Here is a 21,850-nt window from a genome sequence, read left to right as displayed (position 1 = left end):
TCCTTTCGCATTTAAAAAGCTGCGTTGGACTGCGGAACTTGTCAACGCAACCCTTTACGCTGGGAGTAACAGCACTATGTCTTAACGTAAAAAGGTTGACCTGGAGCGTGAACAATTTTTAAGAGAGGTGGGCAGTTGCTATTTATTTATTTATATGTTTTTTTGTGGATTTTAATGTGACTGCTTCCTTTTTTTTTTTTTTTTTACCTGCAGGCAGAAAGCTGCTTTTTCTCAAGGAATACAATCTAAAGCAACATAACTGTACTGTTTAACACGTGGAGCAGCGTGACAGGCGTAAGAGCGAAGGGTTGCCCCACTTCGCAGCGTGTACAGTTCAAATTTAGGTTGAAAATTAGTTTTGTTAAAGCCCTAGCCTCCACGTGACTCACAGAAGCAACGCTTTCGTTCAATAATTATTTCCAAATGTTTCATATTGAAAGCCTACCGGGAAAGGGAGGACACTTTTGCCCCTTTGAGCCGCTGGGAGGCTTTTAATTTGAAACGTCTGCCTAAGAAGTATTGAGTTTCGTTGACAGTAGCTTGAAAAAAACCCAGCAAGGCACGAGCAACTGGAAACAATTAATGAAAGAAAGCAGCATCTCTGTTAGAGAGGAGAAACTCGAGTATGACGTGACTAAAAATGGACATTATGCTGAATTGATCAAGTGAGTTTGCATGAACAGATCAGAAAACAGGGAGGCTTCCTGACTAAAAAAAAAAATGATGCGATATAAATTTGGAGGAAAGCTGCAGCTGAGGTAAACAAAGGCCCGCCCACAAATCGTCTCTCAGCGTGCAAATTTGGAACAGATTCACTGATATTGACATTCATAACTCATAGCTCATAAATCAGTATGTCCAGCGATAAAACGAATCGGCGTCCCTGTTACAAACGCAGCTGGTGCAGGTACGTTATAAACGTGCGTGTCGACGTTTGATAACGTAGGTGACGTCGCGTGGGACCTAAATTCCCCCATTTACTGCATGCGTAAAGGCAGCATGCCTATTTTGACAGCCTATAATACCATATTTTTTTATTCCAATCACTTTTGTGAAGTCGTTACAGTCTCCTTCCTCCACAGCTTAGATCATCCCGTCGATCTGTTTCAACAACCAGGCAGAAAACAGAAGAAGTCCACGTGAGAAGACTGATGTGGATCCAGCCAGTGAAAGTCAATGATCTCCGCCGCCTTGCCATTGGCTCTAGTCTCTCATATCAAATACCGTGTCCTGAGGTGTCACCTCTGTTTACCTGGACAAACCGCCATACTGCAAATGCTGTGATTTAGCAACAGCAGCTGATGCTAAAGCCCAAGTGCACTCCATGCTAAACACTAGCTGGCTAGGCTAGGCGCCGATTGCATCACGAACACAAATATTTTGAGTATATTCCATTAATATTCCATTATATATATATATATAGAGAGAGAGAGAGAGAGCAACAAATCAATGGTAAAATTGGGCAGGTCAGATCAGCACTCGAATGAGTCCATTCAGTTCAGTTCTGTTGAAAGTTGTACGGCGGTTGTGTGTTCAGAACACAATCAGCCATGGTTATCTAAGAGCTGAGGAGCTGTAACAGGGTCGCCGCAGAGTGTGTTACATCACCTGAGAGCCCTTCTGTTACGCTGCTGTTGCGTTTCAAGGATTGGTTCATCCAAACCAGGAAAAAAAAACAAAAAAAAAACTACTTTACACCAAAGAAATACTCCATATGAATAAAAAAAAAATAAAAAAAGTGGGACACCGTGTACTCTATGTGTGTGTGTGTGTGTGTGTGTCAAAAGATATAAACATATCTTATGTGCCATAGTTGTCCAAAAACTATTTAAAAACCACATCAGCGAGCCACATGTTCCTTCATTACCATGAATACGCACGCTAGTTTATTTGGAGCACAATCCCACATACACCTTCGTGCAGCCAAAAATACACGCTCTTGCGCCACACGTGTATTAATCCACCCTTGAAAATAGTCCCCAATAAAATACACGATTCCCTCCTGTTTGAGTGGCAAAACTACAGTGGCCAGCTGTTTTTTTTTAGTTTTTTTTTTTTAGTTTTTTCTTTTTAGTGAAACTACACATTTGTGAGATGTCTTTAAAGATTTGTGTCTTCGGTAGGAACCAATGGGCTTGGAGCTGAGAGCCACAGGCGGGGTGGGGAAATCAGAAAGTAATGAGAGACTAACACATGGTGTTTTTTTTTCTTATGGAATTTGTTTTCTATAAGTAAAACATAGCATAACATAAGCCTCATCCTTCAAACACCACAAACTGAATTCCATCACCTCCGTTGTATTAGGGGTGGAGCCTGAAAATCACAACCTGGACAAATCAAACCGAAACTATCTGCATGGATAGTCACTGCTAGAAGTGTGAGAAAAAAAATGTTTTCCCACAATTTGGATGAACCCACCCTTTACAGGCTACTGTGCTCATATACCACAAACTACACTACACACATCATCCATTCTCACACTCCATGATCTTCCCTCTCCTCCTGGTTGTACCTGTGTTCTGCTGCTGCCATCTTGGACACCCATCAATCCCAGCAGCCCCTCTCATCAACAGGGCAGTCCTCCTGCGCTCCTCGGTCCCTCTGTGTCTCAGTTTATCTGGTCTCTTCCTCCATCGAGAAGCGTTTGTTTGTGTGTGTGTGTGTGTGTGTGTGTGTCTGGGAGAGTGGTGGTCTTCCGTCTGTGCTCTCTACTGGAAGGCCAGCAGGAACATGAGCACCACATTGATGATGATGAGCAGCATCATGATGATGAACACCACCACCTTCTGGGTCTCTGGGGGGAGGTTGCAGCGGAGCATGGAGCTGAAGAATCCCATCCTCTGCCTGCTCCACCTCCCCGAGCCGCTGCCGCGAGCCATCAGTCCCCGAGCCTCCTCCTCTTCCTCCTCCTCAGCACCGCTGCCCCTCCCCCGTCGCCTCTCCCTCAGCGCCGAGCCTCCGCACCACACCGCGTCGCCCCGTCGCCCTCCTCGGCTGTCTCCGTCGCCGTCCTCTAGTGCCGCTCTCCTCCTCCGCTCAGCTCCGGCGGTCGCCTCCTCTGCTTCTCCTGCCACTTTGCCGATGCCCAGCGTTGCCCCGGCCTACCAGTGGAGGCTGGGTACCTATCTGTGTCCGCGTGTGTGTGTGTGTGTGTGTGTGTGTGTGTGTGTGTGTGTGTGAATCTGCACGCTGTGAAGCTATTCGCGTGTTACGTGCTGAGCATCTCCCCCGTCCTCCTTTACTCCCTTTCTCCTCTTTGAGAGACGGACGCCTCCCCTTCTCTTTCTTCTTTCTATCTCCCACCAGTTTAGTCTTTCTCTCTCTCCCCCCCCCCCCCGCCCCCCTTCTCTCTCGGTCAGGCTGTCAGGATAAAAGACACGGGACGGGATGCTGCATCTCTCCGGTTCACGCTCACGCCTCCTCGTCTTTTCCTTCCTCTTTTCTTTCTCTCCGTCTGTCCTCCCGTTTTCCAGCTTGCTCTTCTCTCACTCCAGCCTACATACGTCGCTTCTACCTCTCAAACCAACCTGCCATTTCTTCTCCCCCCTCCGGCTTCTTTTTTTCTCTCCTCGTCCTGCCCACCTCTTTTCTCCGTTAAGAGGTCCTGCTAAAATGGTGCTCGGTGCTCTGCCTGGAGCTGTGCTGCCTCAGCCATCCATCCAACCACCAGAATCACCCTCTTTTCTTTTTTTTTCCCTTCCTTCCTATCCTTTTTTTTGTGTGTGTGTGTGTGTGCGCCCACCCTTGAATAGCAGGCAGCCAATCAGGATGCAGAGTGTGTCACCGTATCCTGGATACCACAGTAGTTGAGGCAGGGCCATGGCAACCCCTGGGAGGGTGGGGTTAGGATGAGAGGGACAGAAGGGGGGGGGGGGGGGTACGGCCGTACAGAATAATGGACCGATCCCAAGGGAAATAGTGCGTGTGTGTGCACATGTGCAAGGGTTTACGCTTGAGTGGTATTTGCTGCATTCATATACATTTACACTGATCTAGCAAATAACAGATTTTGACAGTAGACTCTCTCTCATATATCATACGTTTATATATATATATATATATATATATCATACGTTTATATATATATATATATATCATACGTTTATATTATAGATGCACAACCTACACGTAAAACCACATCTGGTGTCTATGTCTGCTGTCCGTCTCTCAATCCAAGCCCAATGGTTCCCACTGAAGAAATCTTCAAAAACGGTGCACAAATATCTAGTTTCATTTAAAAAAGCTTCAGTCATTTCCTAAAATAGCTGGCCACTGTAGTTTTTTTTTTTTTTTTTTTTTTAAACGTTACTCAAACGGGAGGAAATAGTGCATTTGCATGGGGACTATTTTCAGCGGGGTGATAAATACACATTTGGTGCTCTAGTGAGTGTTTCCGGCATTACACCATATTCTGTGACTGCGCGGATGTTACTTTGCATGAGAGGTCGTTGCTACAACCCTTATTCAGGCAACAAAAAAAAAAAAAAAACGGGTGAAAGAAAGGCCAAGGACCTGACAATGTTTAGATGCTGCATGTTTTTGGTTCATTTCCAGGCACAGTAGTGCAGTATAATTTCCTGTGCCAGACATTGGTGGCATTTATTCTAATGTGCTTCCCTGATAGATTCAGTTAATATTCAAATGGCACTCTTTGGCATAGAGGTATAAGAAGGTTAGGGCCACTACATAGCCTGAGAGGTAAAACCCAGGGCAGAAATGACCACAGAGCACTCATTGCTGCTTGTAAAGGTCATTGCTGTGACTGATGCTGTGCCCGTTCAGGGCGTGGCCGTTCGAAGGGGCGTGGCCTAGTCCTAGTTTGTGTTAAGGATATTTACCTATCGCTGACAGGCCACATCATTGAGTCCAGTTACTGTAACATATGCTAGTCTTTGTCTGTTGCTACTCCTGTCTTATTTTGACATTAAACCTCTCCTGCCGTTTCAGCTCCTGCCCTCGTGTTCCCCCAGCCCCTGATTATCCACACCTGGATCCACTTACCCGCCCCTGGTCTTGCCCTCAGTCAACCCTGTTATATATACACCCCTTGTTTCATCGCTCACTTGTCAGATTGTCTTTGTTTCCCCAGTGTGTTCATCGCTTTCCAGCTATTTCTTGGTGTTTACTTCTCTGGTTTTTGGACGTTTCTTAGTTTCTTGGTTTTTTTTCCGGATCTCCTGTGTGTGACTGCCTGCTTACAGTAAAGATTTTGCCTTTTTGAACTCCGCCACATGCGTGTGTTTCTCTGCGCCTGAGTCTCCTCAACTCCTCTCCTCTACCCATCTTGCATTCTGATAGCTGGACAGTCAGAGGGCGCTGTTGAGATTTTAGCAAGGGAATCTATAAAAAGCTGGGTGACAAAAATAGTGGAAATTACACCCTTGCACATGTACTTATATACAGTATTTGTTGTTATGCATGTATATCAGCGTTTGCTTAATTCCCTTCTCTCACTTCACCCTGAGAGTAAAGAATGTCTGAGCTAATTAGCTTGTAGCAACTGACCCGGGGAAGTCAGGTAGCCGCTGGGTTTTCCCTGGGCCCGCCTCTCCACAGACCTGACCTCAATGTGCAGGTGTCATCACCACAACAAACAGCACAACACGTTCCTCAGATACATTTCCGCACGAAGCCACGACAACACGAAATAGTGAAAAATGCCAATAGAGCCTCGATCCCCGAGGTCAAATTCGGTTTTTGTCCGACCAACAGTCAAAAAGCCAAAGATAATGAGTTTAAAAATGGAAAACAGAGGAAGAGACGCAGATCTTCACATTGAAGAAGCTACAACCTGAGAACAGCAAATGGCTCCGACATGATTCCTAAATATATTTCCCACCTGCTCACTGGCTATAGCCCAGTCAGATCCCTCAGATCATCAAGCGCGCATCTCCTGAATGTACCTTTTGTACTTGCGCAATTAAAACCAAACCAGGTGAGGGTGCACTTGGCGGCCTGATGACCTGAGATCTGCTGCAACTGTGTCAGTCTTTTAAAATCGGTCTTAAAAGTTGCTTGCTTTTCTCTCATGTTTTTGGAGGTTAGCGTGTGTGCTTGCTGTAGTCCGTGTGTGAGTGCTGCAGTATAGTATAGTTTATGTATGTGAGTGTGCGTTGTATGGATATTTATTAATGTGGCGTATTTTGTGTGTTTTCTATCTTTATTTGTTTAATGTTTTCTGTGTTTTACAGTCAAGCATATTGTGTTTACCTGTGTATGAAATGTGCTGTACAAATAAAACTGACTTGACTTGACACACACACACACACACACACACACACACAGCCCCCGAAGCCACATCTCTTCACAGCCATTTCACCAAAACCTCTATGAGTATCCATTAACTGAGCCTCGATCCTCTGGGCTGCAAAGACAGCCTGCCAGAAACCACACTGCACCATTTTGTTGACACGCGCACGTTAACTCCTTGTGTTCCTGGATGCCAGACATCGGTGACCCAGGGGATGGCAGCAAAGTGCTGACTCTGTCTGAAGGAAGCTGGGTGATGTGCAGCCGGTTGCCTGGATATCTTACATGAGCCACTCCAACAGAGCGTGGACGAAATGCAGCAGCGTGAGGGCGAAGGGGCAGAAGGTTATGACTCTACGTAAATATTTTGTCTGAAGAAATGATTTAATGATTTAAAATGACCAAATCCAGACCGGGCTGGCGCTAATATTTTCCTTTTAGTCTTTTTAAGTTGTCTGAAAGGAAGTTTGAAATTGAAGTCTGGCAAAATTGATCAATGTGAGAGACATTAGTGGTACATTTGCAAAAAAAAAAAGAAAACCCGCCAAAAAACAAGCTGCTTGCTTTTGCTGGACCGTCATGAACGAGCTGAAATGCAGTGCAAAATGTTCCGTAGAGCGGAGGGGAACTGCTGCTGGTACATGTGGTTGTTAATTGTTCCCTTGTTAGTTATATAAGCATAACATTTTTGATCATCTTCTTGGACTGTGACGACTGTGCGGCGAGAGAACTGTGTTCGGAGCGAAAATCAACCGGAAACTCGCAGTCTCATGCTGCGAGACTTTGACTGAACTTCACTGAGGTGCCGTGTGAGCGCATTTATCTACTCTATGAAAGATATTTTTACTGAGCTTGTGCATCTGCAGAATCCAGAGCAGGTATCCCTGACAACCAAACGACCCAGCAACAACCTCAGAGCTTGTTTTTGCCCCCCCCCTTACCCAAAAGGTAAGAGCCCTTTGCTGTCATTTGGATACAGACACATTTGCCACTTTAAAGCCACTATCATTAAATGAAAATACTACAATAGTGCCCCCCAGTGGTAGAATCGAACAAGACACTGTGGCAAAATAATAATTTTTCATACAGCTTTCTTTTTTTTTTTTTTTATCTTCAACCTAGGCCCACTTCCTTCTGGGCCAATCGCAACGCTTGGCGAAATCCGTCATTTGCCGTATCGCCTACCTCGTTGATGGCTAGCTGCTCTCCTCCGCCGCCCCCCGGGTGTCCAAAGCGGTGTCCGGAGCTGCGAAACTCTTCGTACAGCAGGTCCTCTTCGCTGCCCAGCTCGTCCCCAAGCCCCGCCTTCTCCGACGCCCCGTCAGGAACGACCACCGCTGAGAACCCAGAGGGAAAGGGGAGGACAGAGGGGAGAGACAGGGGCGACAGACAGTCTGGTTAACTGAATTACAAACGATGCGTCAACTTTTTCTTTTTTTTAACCCAGCCTGAAACTGTGGGTGCTAAACAAGTTGGCAGTCTTCAACAGACCAATACAAGAAATATAGTCAAGGGTTCAATGCCTTATACATACATACGTATACATTCAATCCAAGATTTACAACTCAGTAACATGGGACAGAAGCTGTCACACAGTGAAACAACAGAGCCAACTGCCATATTTCTCATTGACAGAAGATTTGATGCCAAAAATGAAAATCGCTGTATATAATATTAAGCCGTGCATTACAACAGCACACAGTAGAATAACAAGGAATTCCTGCGTTCCTCCGTTCTTTATCACTGCGAACTGAATGTCCCTGTGGGTTACGGTCAGATCAGAATTAGAACACTGAAGGCTTTGGGCTCTGAGAACATGTAAGGGGACATCTTTATACAGTAAATAATGAACTCAGAAATAAAAATGAATGAACGCTCAGGAGAAAGTGTGTCACTCTCTGGCTATCGGGACAATCAGCTGTGAGACAGGCACTGTGACAGTGCAGATGAGGTAGAGCCCCCCCACCCCCCCACCCTGCCCCCGGTGACTGTGCCACCCAATAACCACAGCACGGAGACCTCTAAACACAGGGCCTGACAGCATCCCATCAGCAGCAGCTCAACAGGGCTTTAGAGTCGGGGCAGATTCCTGAATAGATCCTCTTAGTTTAAAAACGTAGAAAAAAAACCCCCCAGCTATTTCAATCTGCGGCCAAAGGGGGTGATATATTAATTATTACGGAAAGAGGCTTTCCGGATTTATAATCTCGTAAGCTTACATCCAAGGGGAATGATTTTGTTGTGTTCTTTTATTTTGAAGTTTTTTTTTTATCCTGCATCTACTATATATACATATATATATATATATATATACATATATACAGTAGATGCATACCTCAAATGAGACAAGAATTCGGCTGGACAAAACCACCACAACACACACTTTACAACTTTATTCACTGATTTTGGTGAAACTGGATCATATTGTTTTTCCCTCTGATGTCCTCCGGCTGCTCTGCCTCAACTCTCTGTGAGTTTCCTAAAGCAACCGCTGCCTGTGGCCTACATTGTTTAATTTATGTGCCTTAATAATGCTTGAGTTTTGTCCCCTTTTCTATAGCTTTTATTTTCTCTTGCAGCCTAAAGGTGCTCTGTTAATTTGACGGCGGTATCTTCAAATCACCATCTTCAGGGCAAACCATTTGAATTTAGCTAAACAGTTATATTGAGGCTTGACTTTGGAACTTGTGAGCAGCTGCTGCCACCAACTCTTGAGCGCCCTGCCAAGGATTATTGAAACTGTGCTGTGCGGTCTCGGAGCATTTGTTTAGCCGTTATCAGAGGTCTCACAGCACCCAGGGGTTTAGCAGCACCCTTATTCACCTCATTCAACGACGGAGAATGCTTGCGAGTCGTAACCATGGAGACCTTTCCCATCCTACATGAGCGCGGCATTATCCGCAGCAGTCACACAGCATATGGCTTTTCAATACGGAGGTCTGCTGTTTCTGACAGGCAGATATTGGTCAGTAGGAGTCATTCCATCAGGGCATGATGCATGTGATGGGGAGGAAACGGTTCACAATGGAAGACAATGTGGGCACCAGATATCAGCAGCCTCGCGTCACGCTAATATGAGGCTCTGTGTGGCCACCTGGCTGATTGAGCTAAAAATACACCCGCTGCCACACCTCATCGTAGGCGTCACCCTCGGCTGCTTCCCCCCCCCCCGACAGCTGTTGCCATGGAGGACGTATCCGTGGTGACAAATCACCGTGGAGACAGAGAGAGAGAGAGAGAGAGAGATGGATATAATGAAAGAGCACGTAGAGCCCCCGCCCCCCCCCCCGGGCGATTTGGAAAAGATGCACTCGGCTATTAAAGAATGCACAATAAGATGCAGTTAAATATGATGTGGCGTCGCCATCACTGCCATCATCGGGACCACGGCAGTTGCGGGTGCTGCCCTCACGGGGGCAGCGTAGGACACCCTGACTGGTGGTGTGTGGCGATGCTGTGGAGAGATGGAGGGGCTCCAGGTATCGACTGGCCTTTTATTCATGAGCAGAGAGCTCCTGCAGTCTGGCTTACGGCAGCATGGAGGGGGCGGAGGGAGGGACGCTGCTCTACACTTCTAACTGGGGGATCCCGGACAGCGAACGGCAACGTCGAAAGCCACCCCAACCCAGCTTGAATTCCACATCACATCACATTTCAAAATCTAGAGCGGAGACCACGATGTTTTGTTTGCCCGAAATACTGTGAAAGTTCGACGACTAGAGCAGAATGGGCGATGACCCCCCCCATCGGTGTGTATATGAACTGTGTATTATTGCACTGTGGAATGCACACAGCAGGCAGCTTCATTATATGGCCAGAGACCAACCAGTCCTCAGCATGCACTCAGCTCGTAGAAATACACTGATCTGATTAAACTCAAGCTTTATTTAGGAGCACGCACCCCAGACTCTTCCAGTAAGTGAACCACACTTGATCCTCCATTTAACCAAAGAGGTTTTTACAGAGTTGGCAAAAGCATTTATCAAATCTATCAACAACAAAAAAAAACAACAGTTTCATTCTACTTGGGTGCAAATTTTACGAGATTATAAATCCAGAGGGCCTCTTTTCCGCGATACGTAATATCAACTGACCATGTGAAATATAGCCGATCTAAATCAACTAAAATAACAAATACATGAAGTCGCTTTCCTCACTGACAGGGCTGCTGAGTCGTCTTGTTTTAATATTTTATCATATATAAACAATCTGACGAACAGGAAACTGATTAACACACACCGTGGGATGTAACGGTGATAACAGAAGGCCTCTCCTCTGCTGTTTCATCATCCGCAGACAACAAAAGCAGTCAGTGTCACGTGTTGAGCAGCAGCAGCAGCTTCATGCAGGTCACTGTGTCACTCAAAGCAGGGAGGGAGAACTGAAATTGCGCCGCTCACTGTTTTTTTTTTTCCCGCTCACTGTTCAGCTGGCCAGCCTGTCCTTGAGAGCCGTGACCGCGGCGCCAACGGGATCGCAGAACATACACCCCTCGATTTCAAGCGGGATTTTGCACGCGTTTGTGCGTAAGCGCGAGGACGCCGAGGCAAACCATGTTAGTGTGTCAGTTTTTAGACTGCAGCATGTAATCACCCTGAGCCTCTGGATGTGGGTTAGCCATATGAGTGGATCAGATTTGTCTGCATAGAGGACATTCAATACTCACTGGCACCAGTGTGCGTGCGTGTGTGTGTGTGTGTGTGTGTGTGTGTGTGTGTGTGTGTATATTTGTGGTTGGCTGAGGAATTCAAGCGTAATGGTTGCATTTTCATTAGATGTGTGTGGGCTGTGGCACGTGTCCGCTAGCAGCGTGTGACTGGCAAGGCCTCGTACAACCGGCTGCCCTCGCTTGCAGCTTGGCCTGCTAACCAGGGCCAGGGAGAGAGAGAGAGAGAGAGAGAGCACCCAAAGCCTATATGCTAGATATATCGTGTTCCTCTGTTCCATAGAGCTCCGCTGTTGTCCAAAAACGATTACAAACACATCAGTGAGCCGCACTGTTGGGTGACATGTTCCTTCATTACCATAAACACACACACTGTAGTTTTATTTTAAATCAATCTCGCGTACACCGTCCTGCTGCCAGAAAGAGGGCACCAAATGTGGATTAATCCGCCTTTGAAAATAGTCCCTATGTCCTCATGGAGGAGGTAAGTTTTGATAAAAACTGCAGTGGGTGGTCCTTCATCACCATCGTGGAATTCAATCAAGCATTTCTGATTCTGATTCTGATGACCACACACACACACTTTTGATTCATCTTGACTCACGCACACACACACACACACACACACACACACACCGTCCTGCTGCCACAAATGCACTCACTACAGCCGACGAATGTGAATTTTTTAAATTTCAATTTCCACCCCGACACCTCTCGCTCGATACGTATGGCCTCCGGCGGTTACAGCATAATACACACCTACTGCAGCATATTATGTACATTGGTTTTTCTTTGCATCATAATTTCTATTTTATATCACAAGAAGAAATAACAGCGTGCAAGGCTCTGTTTATTCAATATTACCCTTTCTTTTTTTTTTTTATATCATTTCCTTCTTGTCTGTTTTCTTATTTTACACTCAGTACATCTTGAATAGAAGCGTGGAAGTGAATGGATCCCATGGACAAACTGACCAACAAGTCTTACCCAAACTATTCACAGCCTGTCCGATCGCCTGGCGGTTTTCTCGACATGTCGCACTTTGTTATGGGGATGTAGCGTTGACGTTTGTGAGTACGATGTCACCGTCACAGACAGGAATGACGGACAAAACTTTGAATGTGAAACCCAATTTGTAATCAACCGGAATCATCCTTTCTGTCCACGTGACAGTGTAAAGTACGAACGTCTATTTAGCTGTTTATTGCACTTGAGCACGTGAAAACATGATTTGTTTAGGTTCAGTAGGAAACTGGGCAAAGTGTGACATGTGTGCTCCCCTCAGCGCAGTGTGACGCTACCACTGCCCGTCTCCTCTCTTATAGGAAGTGACAGATTGGAGTCGGGCACCTTGCCAAGCGCTCCCTTTAAGTCGCCCGCTGCCCAGCGCCTCAGCTGCCACTTCCCGACAGCTCAGTGGGAAGGCTGCACATACACTCACACGCCACACACACACACACACACACACACACACACCTTCATAGATTAACTTTTCCCCTCTCCCTAGATAGCTGGATTTGCTCCTCGAAGGAAGAGGAGGAGAGGCTTCCTTGACACCTCAGGGTTTTAATCTCGAGCCTCAGCTGAAGGACGGGGACGAGGGATTTTTGGTTGGTTGCGAGTTCTGCTCTCCACCGTGACCCTGCTGTGCCCTCCAAAACCCACCTGTGCCAACGTGGGCAAAATCCGATTATAAAAACCAATGTTTTGCTGCCTTGCTCCTCCGTGCGCGCTGGAACAAAACAAGCAAGTCAGAGTTAGGAATCGGAAAAAAATAAGGCGGCCCGAAATGTAGGAAATTGTCCTTATGTGTGGAAATGTGATGAAGTCATGTGTTTACTGCGACAGCCGGCAGCTAGAGCACCTGTGCGGAATAAAACACGGCAGTCGAAATCTGCACACACACGGAAACCTTCAGGGTGACCTTGGAGAGCTTCTTAACGGTGCCGGTGAATTAAAAGGAAAGCTTCACTCTTGAAAACTTAAAACACTGACCTTATTAAAATGTAATTCCCCAACACTTACAACGAGAGGGAGCGGCAAAGGCGAAGAGGCAGCTTGGCTACAACTTTGGTACTCCGACTAGAGGTACTCAGCACGGATACCCAGTCAGAAGGAGGAAGCCCAAACGCATGAAAAGACCACAATCTGGAAAGACAATGAGGTGACAGGCATTCTATAGAATTCGCACAGGCGTTCTATGGAATGCTTGTCTTTCAACAGGCTTAATATAAACAGTTTTCGGGCCAACTTACTTCATCTATCTTGCGCTAAAGCACCACATTAAACGCGGGAGGTAAATGCCAATATCCCACGAGATCCCCCCGGGGAAAGCCCAGTGACAATCCGACCCAGGTTGTTAAAACACTGGTTATATTCTATTACCTGCGGATTCCTTCAGTAGCAAGTTACAATAACCACCATCAGTTTCTAGATTTCATGCAGGTCCCATAATCCTGCCCCAGGTGTGCGGGACGCTTAATTAATGATCATCTCACAATGTCCTCGACTGCTGGTGACACGGAGCGCCCCCCCCCACCCTCCACCCCCGGCGACTGAGCCAGACCCCACGCTGCATCCTGCTCTTGTAAGTGACGAGCAGCCTTCCATTGATCTCTGAGCGGTTGTAGCATCATCGAGGGCTGGTGTCAAGGGGTCAAATACACCACGTTAATAGGCTGTCTGTTGTGGCTGGATACATCAAACAAGTCCTGAATCAGAGAGAGGGGGATCGATGCGGATCATCAGCACAGGCACCAGTTTCTCTGTGTGCATCGATCCGCACCAAAATGACTTTAGATCGCGGGGCCACATGTGCAGGGGCAGGACGGCATTTCAACGGCACACTGAGAGCCGTTCTCCTAACTTAGAGCACCTCGTGACTGGATGCCGGCCTTATTACACACTGACACCAACCAAGCCCTGGACAAGCTGTTACGGACAGGGGCGAGACCTCATAACACCAACCCGAGGAAAGTCCTGCCAAGGTATCACCAACACATCAGCCTGCGCTATGCTGTCCTAACACACCATGTTCCCGGTCCTTGGGACGGATATAAGACCCTTCCTCCCCCCCCCCTATAGGCTGAAACTCAAACGGGACAAACTAGTGACACAAGGCTGCGGAAGTTCAACATGGACTCCAGGACACTCTGCAACTTCTACAGGTGTGCCATCGAGAGTATCCCGACTGGCTGTCCGAATCCCCCTTTGTAGCACAGGCCCCTGGCGACAACGCTGGCCAAGTTATCTGACTGGAGCGAATTTCATCCACGATCAGCTTATCATCTCTGCTGGTCTAACAGTGTGTGTGTGTGTGTGTGTGTGTGTGTGTGTGCGCACCTCACATTCACTGGGATTAACAGGCCCAGGGAGGAGTAATTACTACGGAAGCCCTGAGAGGCAAGTGAGACAAAAAACAATTCTGGGGATCCATTTTCTAAGTCTGATCTCAATAGTTTTAGCAGGTGAAATATATATATATATATATATATATAATTTTTTTTCGGGCTCATTTTTCTAGATTATGTTTTTTTAATCTGTGAAAACAGGTGACACGTTTACTTCCAGATGCGTTTTAATCTCTCCATGCACTGTAAACACAAGGTACAGAGTGTATACTCTGTGTATTTTAGTCAGCCCTAATCTGCCGTTAGCAGTAGTAGTAGTAGTGGCAGTCCCAGATAGATACTGGACATGGATGTACAGGTATGCAAAGGATCATAAATCAGATCATTTAAATAAGTCGACACCAAAGTCCATCATAAAGAACAAGGTAAAGTCTGGCTTGAGCAGTTTAATTCACCAGCTTCCACAAGTTTACAACTTGGCTTCAGTGCGCCACGCACACGGGAGGAATGTGGACTCTGCAAACGTGACTGATCCTCTCTGATGAGGACGTCCAGCCAGGCTTTGACCGAGTGAAGTGAAGAGGAATGACAAAGTGTAAGAAAGAGTGGAGATGGGGGGGGGTTGACAGAGTGCGTGCCAGGCTGAGTTCATCCTCTGGCTCTGTGTTTACAGCCATACATGGGCAGTATAAGAAAGCGAGCACGTATACAGTGCAAGTGCACAAACACACTGACTGCCACTAAATGGAATGTGACACACACACACACACACACCTCCCCTGTGCATGTCTGTAAAAACCTCAACATCCCTCCTCCTCCTCCTCCTCCTCCTCCTGCTACTGCTGCACACCTTTGCCTGCATTATTATCAGAGAAATGGGGGGGGGGGGGGGGGGGGGGCTGGGAAGGAGAGGAGGAGTGAAAGAGGGGGGGATGGGCGAATGAAGGACAAGAGGAGGAAGGAACGGAAACTAAAGCTCTCACACATCGCTGGCTTCATCTATCTGCGATGGCTTTTGGGCTTTCAAACACATCGCGGGCTGTTGCCACTGTACGCTTCAGAATGGTTTTATTCAGACATTACAGCAGCGATATGGAGATGAAGCGGCTAATTGGAAAGTGGCGCGTCCACAGGCTGCATCAATGGTGGATTCCATGACTTCTTTTGCTGAGGAAGCCTTAATGATTGACCATCGCCTGCACAAAAATTGCTGCATGCTATCATTTCACAACTTTCCTCATCATTTTTGGGGTATTCTGCCTTTATTCGATAGTGACAGTAGAGATGCAGACAGGAAACGGGGGAGGAGCGATATACATACATTCCACTATTAGACTAACAGTAATACGACCATTAGTCGCAACATTTCTGTATCACTTCCAACGTGACACAAGTCTGAACCATATGCCGTCAGAGAGAGAGAGAGAGAGAGAGAGAGAAGTGTGAATCTTGTACCATGATGTTTAATCTTGTAGGATCACTGTAATAAATGTAGATCAGATCAGTCTGGGAAAACGGTTTTTTTCTCCTCACGGTGCAACTGGGGCAAAAGAACAGCGTACGGGCCACAGTGATAATCAGACCACAGCTCTGTCTTTTGAAGAATCCCAACTTCATGCCTGTTTTCCAATGCCCTTCGCTGTTGGACATCACTCTCCAATAACGTGTTAGAATCTATCAGCGCGTACACTGTCAGCAGTCATTAATCAAGGCTTCAACAGCAAAACACATTTTAAATCAATCAGTGATGCAGCAAAACTGTCTTCATTTTTTTTTTTTTTAACTCGCCACTGTGCCAAAATACATATAATGTCTGAATGACAAAAAGCCATAGATTAAGTCAGCAATGTCGTGTATCCCATGTCTGAAAAAGGACTAGAAAGAGGGGCGTCCAACACAATAAAGATCCCTGGCCAGAAACAAACAGAGGACCGCTAGGCCACCGGGATGCCCAAAGCTTTTCTCTTCAGTTGAATCCTTTATTATATGCCTTACACATATACCTTATCCTGGTGAGATAATCATGAAAAATATGTACATCACATGTAATGTGCTGATGCTTATGTTCTACAGTCCAACGGCGGTTAAGCGTAAATAGAAAATGGCAAGATGTTCGGTTGGGTTTGTCATTTCATCCTACTTTTGCGGACCTGCAGCCAGCTAAGGGATCTGACATGAGAAGAATCCCCCTCCGTCCATTCCATTTTCTATAACCGCTAATCCTGTGCAGGGTCACGGGTGGGCTGGAGCCACTCTCAGCTGACACTGGGCGAGAGGCTGGGTACACCCTGGGCAGGTCGGCAGCTTGTCGCAGGGCCCACAGAATCGCCTCCATTCAGTTCAGACTTGTGCCACGTTCGAATGTGTTATGGAAAGGTTTCTTGGTCCAACATTTGCAGAAAAGTGACTCGTATTTTGTCGCAGCTCACTTCCTATGTGTGTGTTCGGTTCATTCGGCCATTTGTGTTTCATGTTTCCTGTTTTATTTTGTGATTTACCTCTCCTCTCGTTTCCGACTACTTCACTTCCTGCCTGTGTGATCATCTGCACCTGCCCTGAATAGTTTCACCTGCCCCTCGTTACCCCCACCTTGCCTCTGTATTTAGTCTGTGTGCTTCCCTTTCTCCAGAGCCAGTTCATTCTATGTTAACTGCTGTGCGTTACTTGTCTTGCCTCCCTGCGTTCCCAGTGTTCCCAGTTTTATTCCTGCATCAGTTCTGCCCCTGTGTCTGCATTTAGGTCCCGTTCCCCGCGTGTCCTGCTACCTAGCGTACACAGCCGTGACACATTTACTGAACATAAAGACCGCGTGAAGAGGCAGAAATGTGAGGATATATATGGAAGGTAGAAAGAGTTAACCACCAGAACCAAAAAGGTGGAAGGTGGGACTGACATGGCATCCATCTCTCCACATTTGTCCCTTTTTGTTTTTTGATGTCTTTGATGTGTCTTTGTCAGCTGTGTCATCATTCAAGCATCAGTAAGCTTTTTCTGCCTGCTAATTAATCTGATACCATCTTATCATGTGGTCTTCTCCTAACATGAAGGACACAAGTTCCCTCACCACAGCTACTGTGATATCAAATGGCAGACCGGAGAAATCTGCAGTCAAACCCCAAGATGCTGAGATGGTCTAACTGTCTCCTTTAGCCTTTTGCCAAAAATAAAATACAATACAATTAAATGAAACAATCCGTACCTATTTGTTGTATTTTATGGGTTTTACACCATGAAAAGGGCATATTTCAGATAATGAATACTGAACTGGAACCAGCACTTTAAAGAGGTTCTCCAGTGATTTAATATTTCACTTCCAGAGAGTAAAACACTGGAACCTACATTTCCCATAATACAATTTGATGTGTATTTTGTTACCCTGCCTAGTAAATGCTCATTCCAGTTAATTCCGTTATAAATGTAAAGTCTTCAAGGCTCCACGAGATCACCTTGTTGGCATCACTGCGACACCATCAGTGCAACAGAAGACATTATACAGGATGTTTGCAAGATGAGGACAAATGTCTAATATTAGTGGAGTTCAGCCCACATTTGCAACAAAAGCTTCTCGAGCCAGGCTTATCAGTGTTGTGACATCCCATCACAAACAAAAGGCAATGGCCACACTGAGAACCATCCAATCAGACATACACTCACTGCTTAGAAATGTCCAGTGACTCCTGGCTCATGCAACGAGGGTCAGCACCTTGAGGTGTGATCTTCTCGAAGTCTGACAGGACCAGGGTCTTATCTCACATGCCACGTATCATTCTCGAAGTCTGCCTTCTGTTTTTAGGCTGGACACTAGAGATCAAATATTTCGTGGAAGAGTCCAGAGCTCTGAGAGGGAGAACACGGTCAAACAAATACGTGAATATGAAGAATAAAGGGGGTCAAAAAACAATGGCCAAATGCAATACAATGTTAATTAAACAGGCCAGATTCTCAAATAAGCCAGTGTGCACTCCCTTTAAGCCCTTTAATTTAAGAAGTCATTGCTTGGACCAAAATTGAAGGTTCACCTTAGTGAAATGGCATCGTAAACAGTAAAAGGTGTAGAGAGTATGCTGTCAGATAGCCTCACACCATGCACCCCTACCTCCCAATTCCAATCTCACCCACTTTATGCATTAATTGGCCAGGCGTGTAAAGGTGGGAGGCAGGATTTAAACATCTCTCTCAAGCCCTCTAAGCAGGCCTAAGCAGCTACAAAGCTATGATAAGAAAAGAACAGCCTATTCCATGAGCTTGCAGAAGAGGTAAAAACAGATTGAGCTGGGGACAGGGAGCGCACATTACTGAAAACTGAAGAAAGAATGGAACAGAAGCTGCCCTTGTGGCCGGCAGAAAGCAAAAACATTCAATAGCTGAGAGTGACACCAACATCGAGTCCACGGTCCATCAATACTCCTGTAACTGAAGCAGAGATAAGAACTGAAACGGGGTCTGGTGGGTTAGCAGCTAAGGACAAGAAAGACAAACAGACGGAGACATGGGTAAATTCTGATTCTGGAATTAGACAGAGTGAAAGGAGATATACATGACAAACCAGATGTAGTTGAGGATATTATCTTGTCTATGCATTCATAAAGGAGGCAGGAGGCAATAGGAGCCCAAAAAGATTTGGAAAACATCAGCGAGAAGTCGACTTTCGACAAAGGCGGCAGCTCAGAGGATGAGATAGAAAGAAGGTAGTGGAAGAACTGAAATGTGCCTGATAGCATTGAGGAAGACAATGAATATTATTAAACATATTATAAAGTCTAGACCTGCTCTATAGGAAACGTGCCCTGAGATAACTTCAGTTACGATTTGGCACTATATACGTAAAATTGAATTGAATGTTACAGAGAAAAAAAGAATTTGCAAAGACTTGCACTTCCTCAAAACACCCTTCAGCGTGGAGAAGTCAGTGCACTCAATGCAGAGATGCACCAAGTGAAAAGGAAAAGAAAATACATTTAATGATATACAAAGAGGCCCAAGGGAAGAAGGGTGTACCATTTAGCTCGATCAACAAAGGGGTGTTCTCCCCCAGAAATGTTGTAAGACATGCATGAGAATTATCATTGCCAGGGCCAAAGAAGCACCACGGTTTCTGGAGAGAGATGATGCTACTGATTTTTCAAAATGTCGTTTTTCAGTGTTTCAATGCTTCAATGCTTGGACTAAATTCCAGAAATCTCAGATTGAACTATTTTCATTGCTAGATGGTCTCGCATAGCCAGACCTATCTCCACACTTTGTTGTAGTGCTGTGCCAAGCGCTGAAGAAAGGTCTGGTTGAACCCATCATCATTCTGGGACAATCAAAAGACCAGGATGCAGCGACGGTGCCCTTGCAAAACAGTGAGAGGCATTGACTTTACATTTGTTGGGTTTGAAACCAGACGTTACGTGTCTGACTCAAGAAGACCGAGCACAGACGTTTCAAATGGCAGCATTTAATGTCGGACTGTCTAATTTTCCGTGTTACCGCATGAGCTAGTAACCTCTGGGACACAAATTCTAAAGGTGTAAACTGCGGCTCTTACACCTCTGTGCTGTCATAGCACTTGGAAAGATGTTACTTGATTCATTCACGTGTGTCGACACTATCTTGAAGACAAGACTGTAGGGATTTACAAATGTCACGAGGGGTGTGTAACAGATTACTGCTCCTCGCGACCCCTTCATGCTTACACGCAAACACTAGTAATTAGTTTGGGGATACTGTACTTTTAGTACTGTACTGTACTAAAAGGGACATTGACAAAGATGAAGCCTTCTGCTACAAACCAGGCGTGGCCATGCAAAAGAACCATCCGAAGTGATGCAGTGGCAGCGATAGACAATTGTCAACCTGCTATTTAATTGCCAGCCACCCTCCAGCCTCCCCCCACGCCCCTGATCCTGTCTGCGCTGTCTCTCTGCCTGCCTGTCAATCAACACCGGTGTGAGCAGCCAGCATGGAGGCAGCTGTACCATCAAATCTCCCGTCAAACCTGCTCACCCCTGCTCTGCCCTTCCCAGCAGTGACGGGGGCGAGGGAGCGATGGAGCGATGGATAAGATGAAGAAAGTCAGAAAGAGAAAGAACGAGAGTTTTCAGCCTCAGTTCTTTTCAGCCCGGGGGGGGCGGGGGGGGGGAGGGTGGTCGACATGTCTTGCCATCAGAGGATCTATTTAAAGGAGAAAGACTTCTGAATATCTGCCTGCCAATGAGACAGCGGAGACAGGGAGGCAATCTTTTCTTTCTCCTCTCCTCTTTCTCCGACAAAGGGAAATCATTTTAGCTTTCTGTGTAGTTGGGGCGCTGCCAAGCCAGCCGCAGGGAGGCCGTTGATTACACTTTGTATGTTAAATGAAGTGTTTTAATGCCGCATTAGATATATGGAGGCAGTTATATGCGCCTATTTTGTAAAAGATACACTGAGGTGAACCTAAGGTGCAAGTGAAAGGATAGCGTTAGTCAAAAGACACCATCTGCTGGAAGGTGATCGATGTTTTGTCCAGTGAAAAGCTGTGATTTGATCTGGTAAAAAAAAGCGTAATTCATGTTTAAACTTTTAGTGTTGGTTATTTCATGAGCAGAAAACCAAAGGCAACGTCGCTGTATAAAATGGCATCCCACTAAACGGTGCATCAATATAAATCTCTATGATCACGCCGTAGACCAAGGCTTTACATAATGGTACAACAGACAGCTGAATACTACAGTTTGTTTCAAAGCAGCTACAGCTACTACACACAACAGCGAGTGACAACTGCGAGGAAGACAGATGACAGAGACACGGGGTCGCGAGGGAGGGAGGGAGATAAAGAAGGTTTTCGGCTTATCATGGTTCCTAAAAATGCAGTGCACTGAGAATACATTCAAACTTCAGAGCCACTCCTCTACAACTAGCTCTATGTTATATACTCACAACAAGAGTCTGCCGCCACGCTAGCGGCTCTGTGGGGCTCTGCTAAGTGCTAGAATAAGCATGCTAACATGCTAGCACGCTCACGATGACAAATATCAACATGCTGATGTTTCGCAGCTGATGAATGAATCTCTGTAATTGATTCATTGAGGTCTTTTATATCTTGCATCTTAAAGTATGTAGAGTATGGATACGTGAAAGTAAGAAGGACTATGTCCCTATATAAGCCATTGCATTGCAAGACAATGAGATGGTGGCTATACAATGTTTTCTTATTTTCGTATTAAGTCACGGGCTGCCCAGGTGTGCTGCAGCTAATTCCTCGACGAGGTGCACCTGGTCTGGGCATGGAAGTGCATAAAAGGTCCCAGGTCCAGCGTCAGAAGGGGAGAAGCTCCTGGCGTGGGGACCGCTAGGCTTGCTGCCTCTCAGCCTGCTGGGAGTTTGTGTTTTTAACTTTTGTACCTTTTGGTTGTCTTGATTTCTAGCGTTTTGGTTGTGTACGTCTTTCTGTTAATAAATCCCGCGGCTTTGGTTGTTTTTAAAGGTGTTTGGCTGTGGTTGATCGGGTCGGTGGTGGAGTTTTTGTTAGTCCCATAGGGCCGCCAAAGGGGGTGGGGACATAACATAACATTTTTTTAAAAAAGGGAGTAAAAACAGCATGTGTTTTGAGTTACAGTGAGAA

The 21,850-nt window shown here is 46.0% G+C and overlaps 2 protein-coding genes across 2 annotated transcripts in view; one reads left to right on the top strand and one right to left on the bottom strand.

Annotated features, from left to right (window-relative positions):
• The window catches only part of abcd3a (ATP-binding cassette, sub-family D (ALD), member 3a), a 201,023-nt gene that overhangs the window by 13,895 nt on the left and 165,278 nt on the right, over positions 1–21,850 (top strand). The gene's annotated exons all lie outside the window — the stretch shown is intronic.
• The window catches only part of arhgef4 (Rho guanine nucleotide exchange factor (GEF) 4), a 41,262-nt gene that overhangs the window by 7,966 nt on the left and 11,446 nt on the right, over positions 1–21,850 (bottom strand). Inside the window, exon 5 of the mRNA XM_070928157.1 lies at positions 7,435–7,586. Coding sequence (XP_070784258.1) covers positions 7,435–7,586 — 152 coding nt within the window. The remainder of the gene's footprint in view (positions 1–7,434; positions 7,587–21,850) is intronic.

This window comes from Enoplosus armatus, chromosome 21 (assembly GCF_043641665.1).
Source record: "Enoplosus armatus isolate fEnoArm2 chromosome 21, fEnoArm2.hap1, whole genome shotgun sequence".
In the NCBI taxonomy this organism is placed as follows: Eukaryota; Metazoa; Chordata; class Actinopteri; order Centrarchiformes; family Enoplosidae; genus Enoplosus; species Enoplosus armatus.
This window is presented reverse-complemented; position numbering and strand designations above follow the sequence as displayed.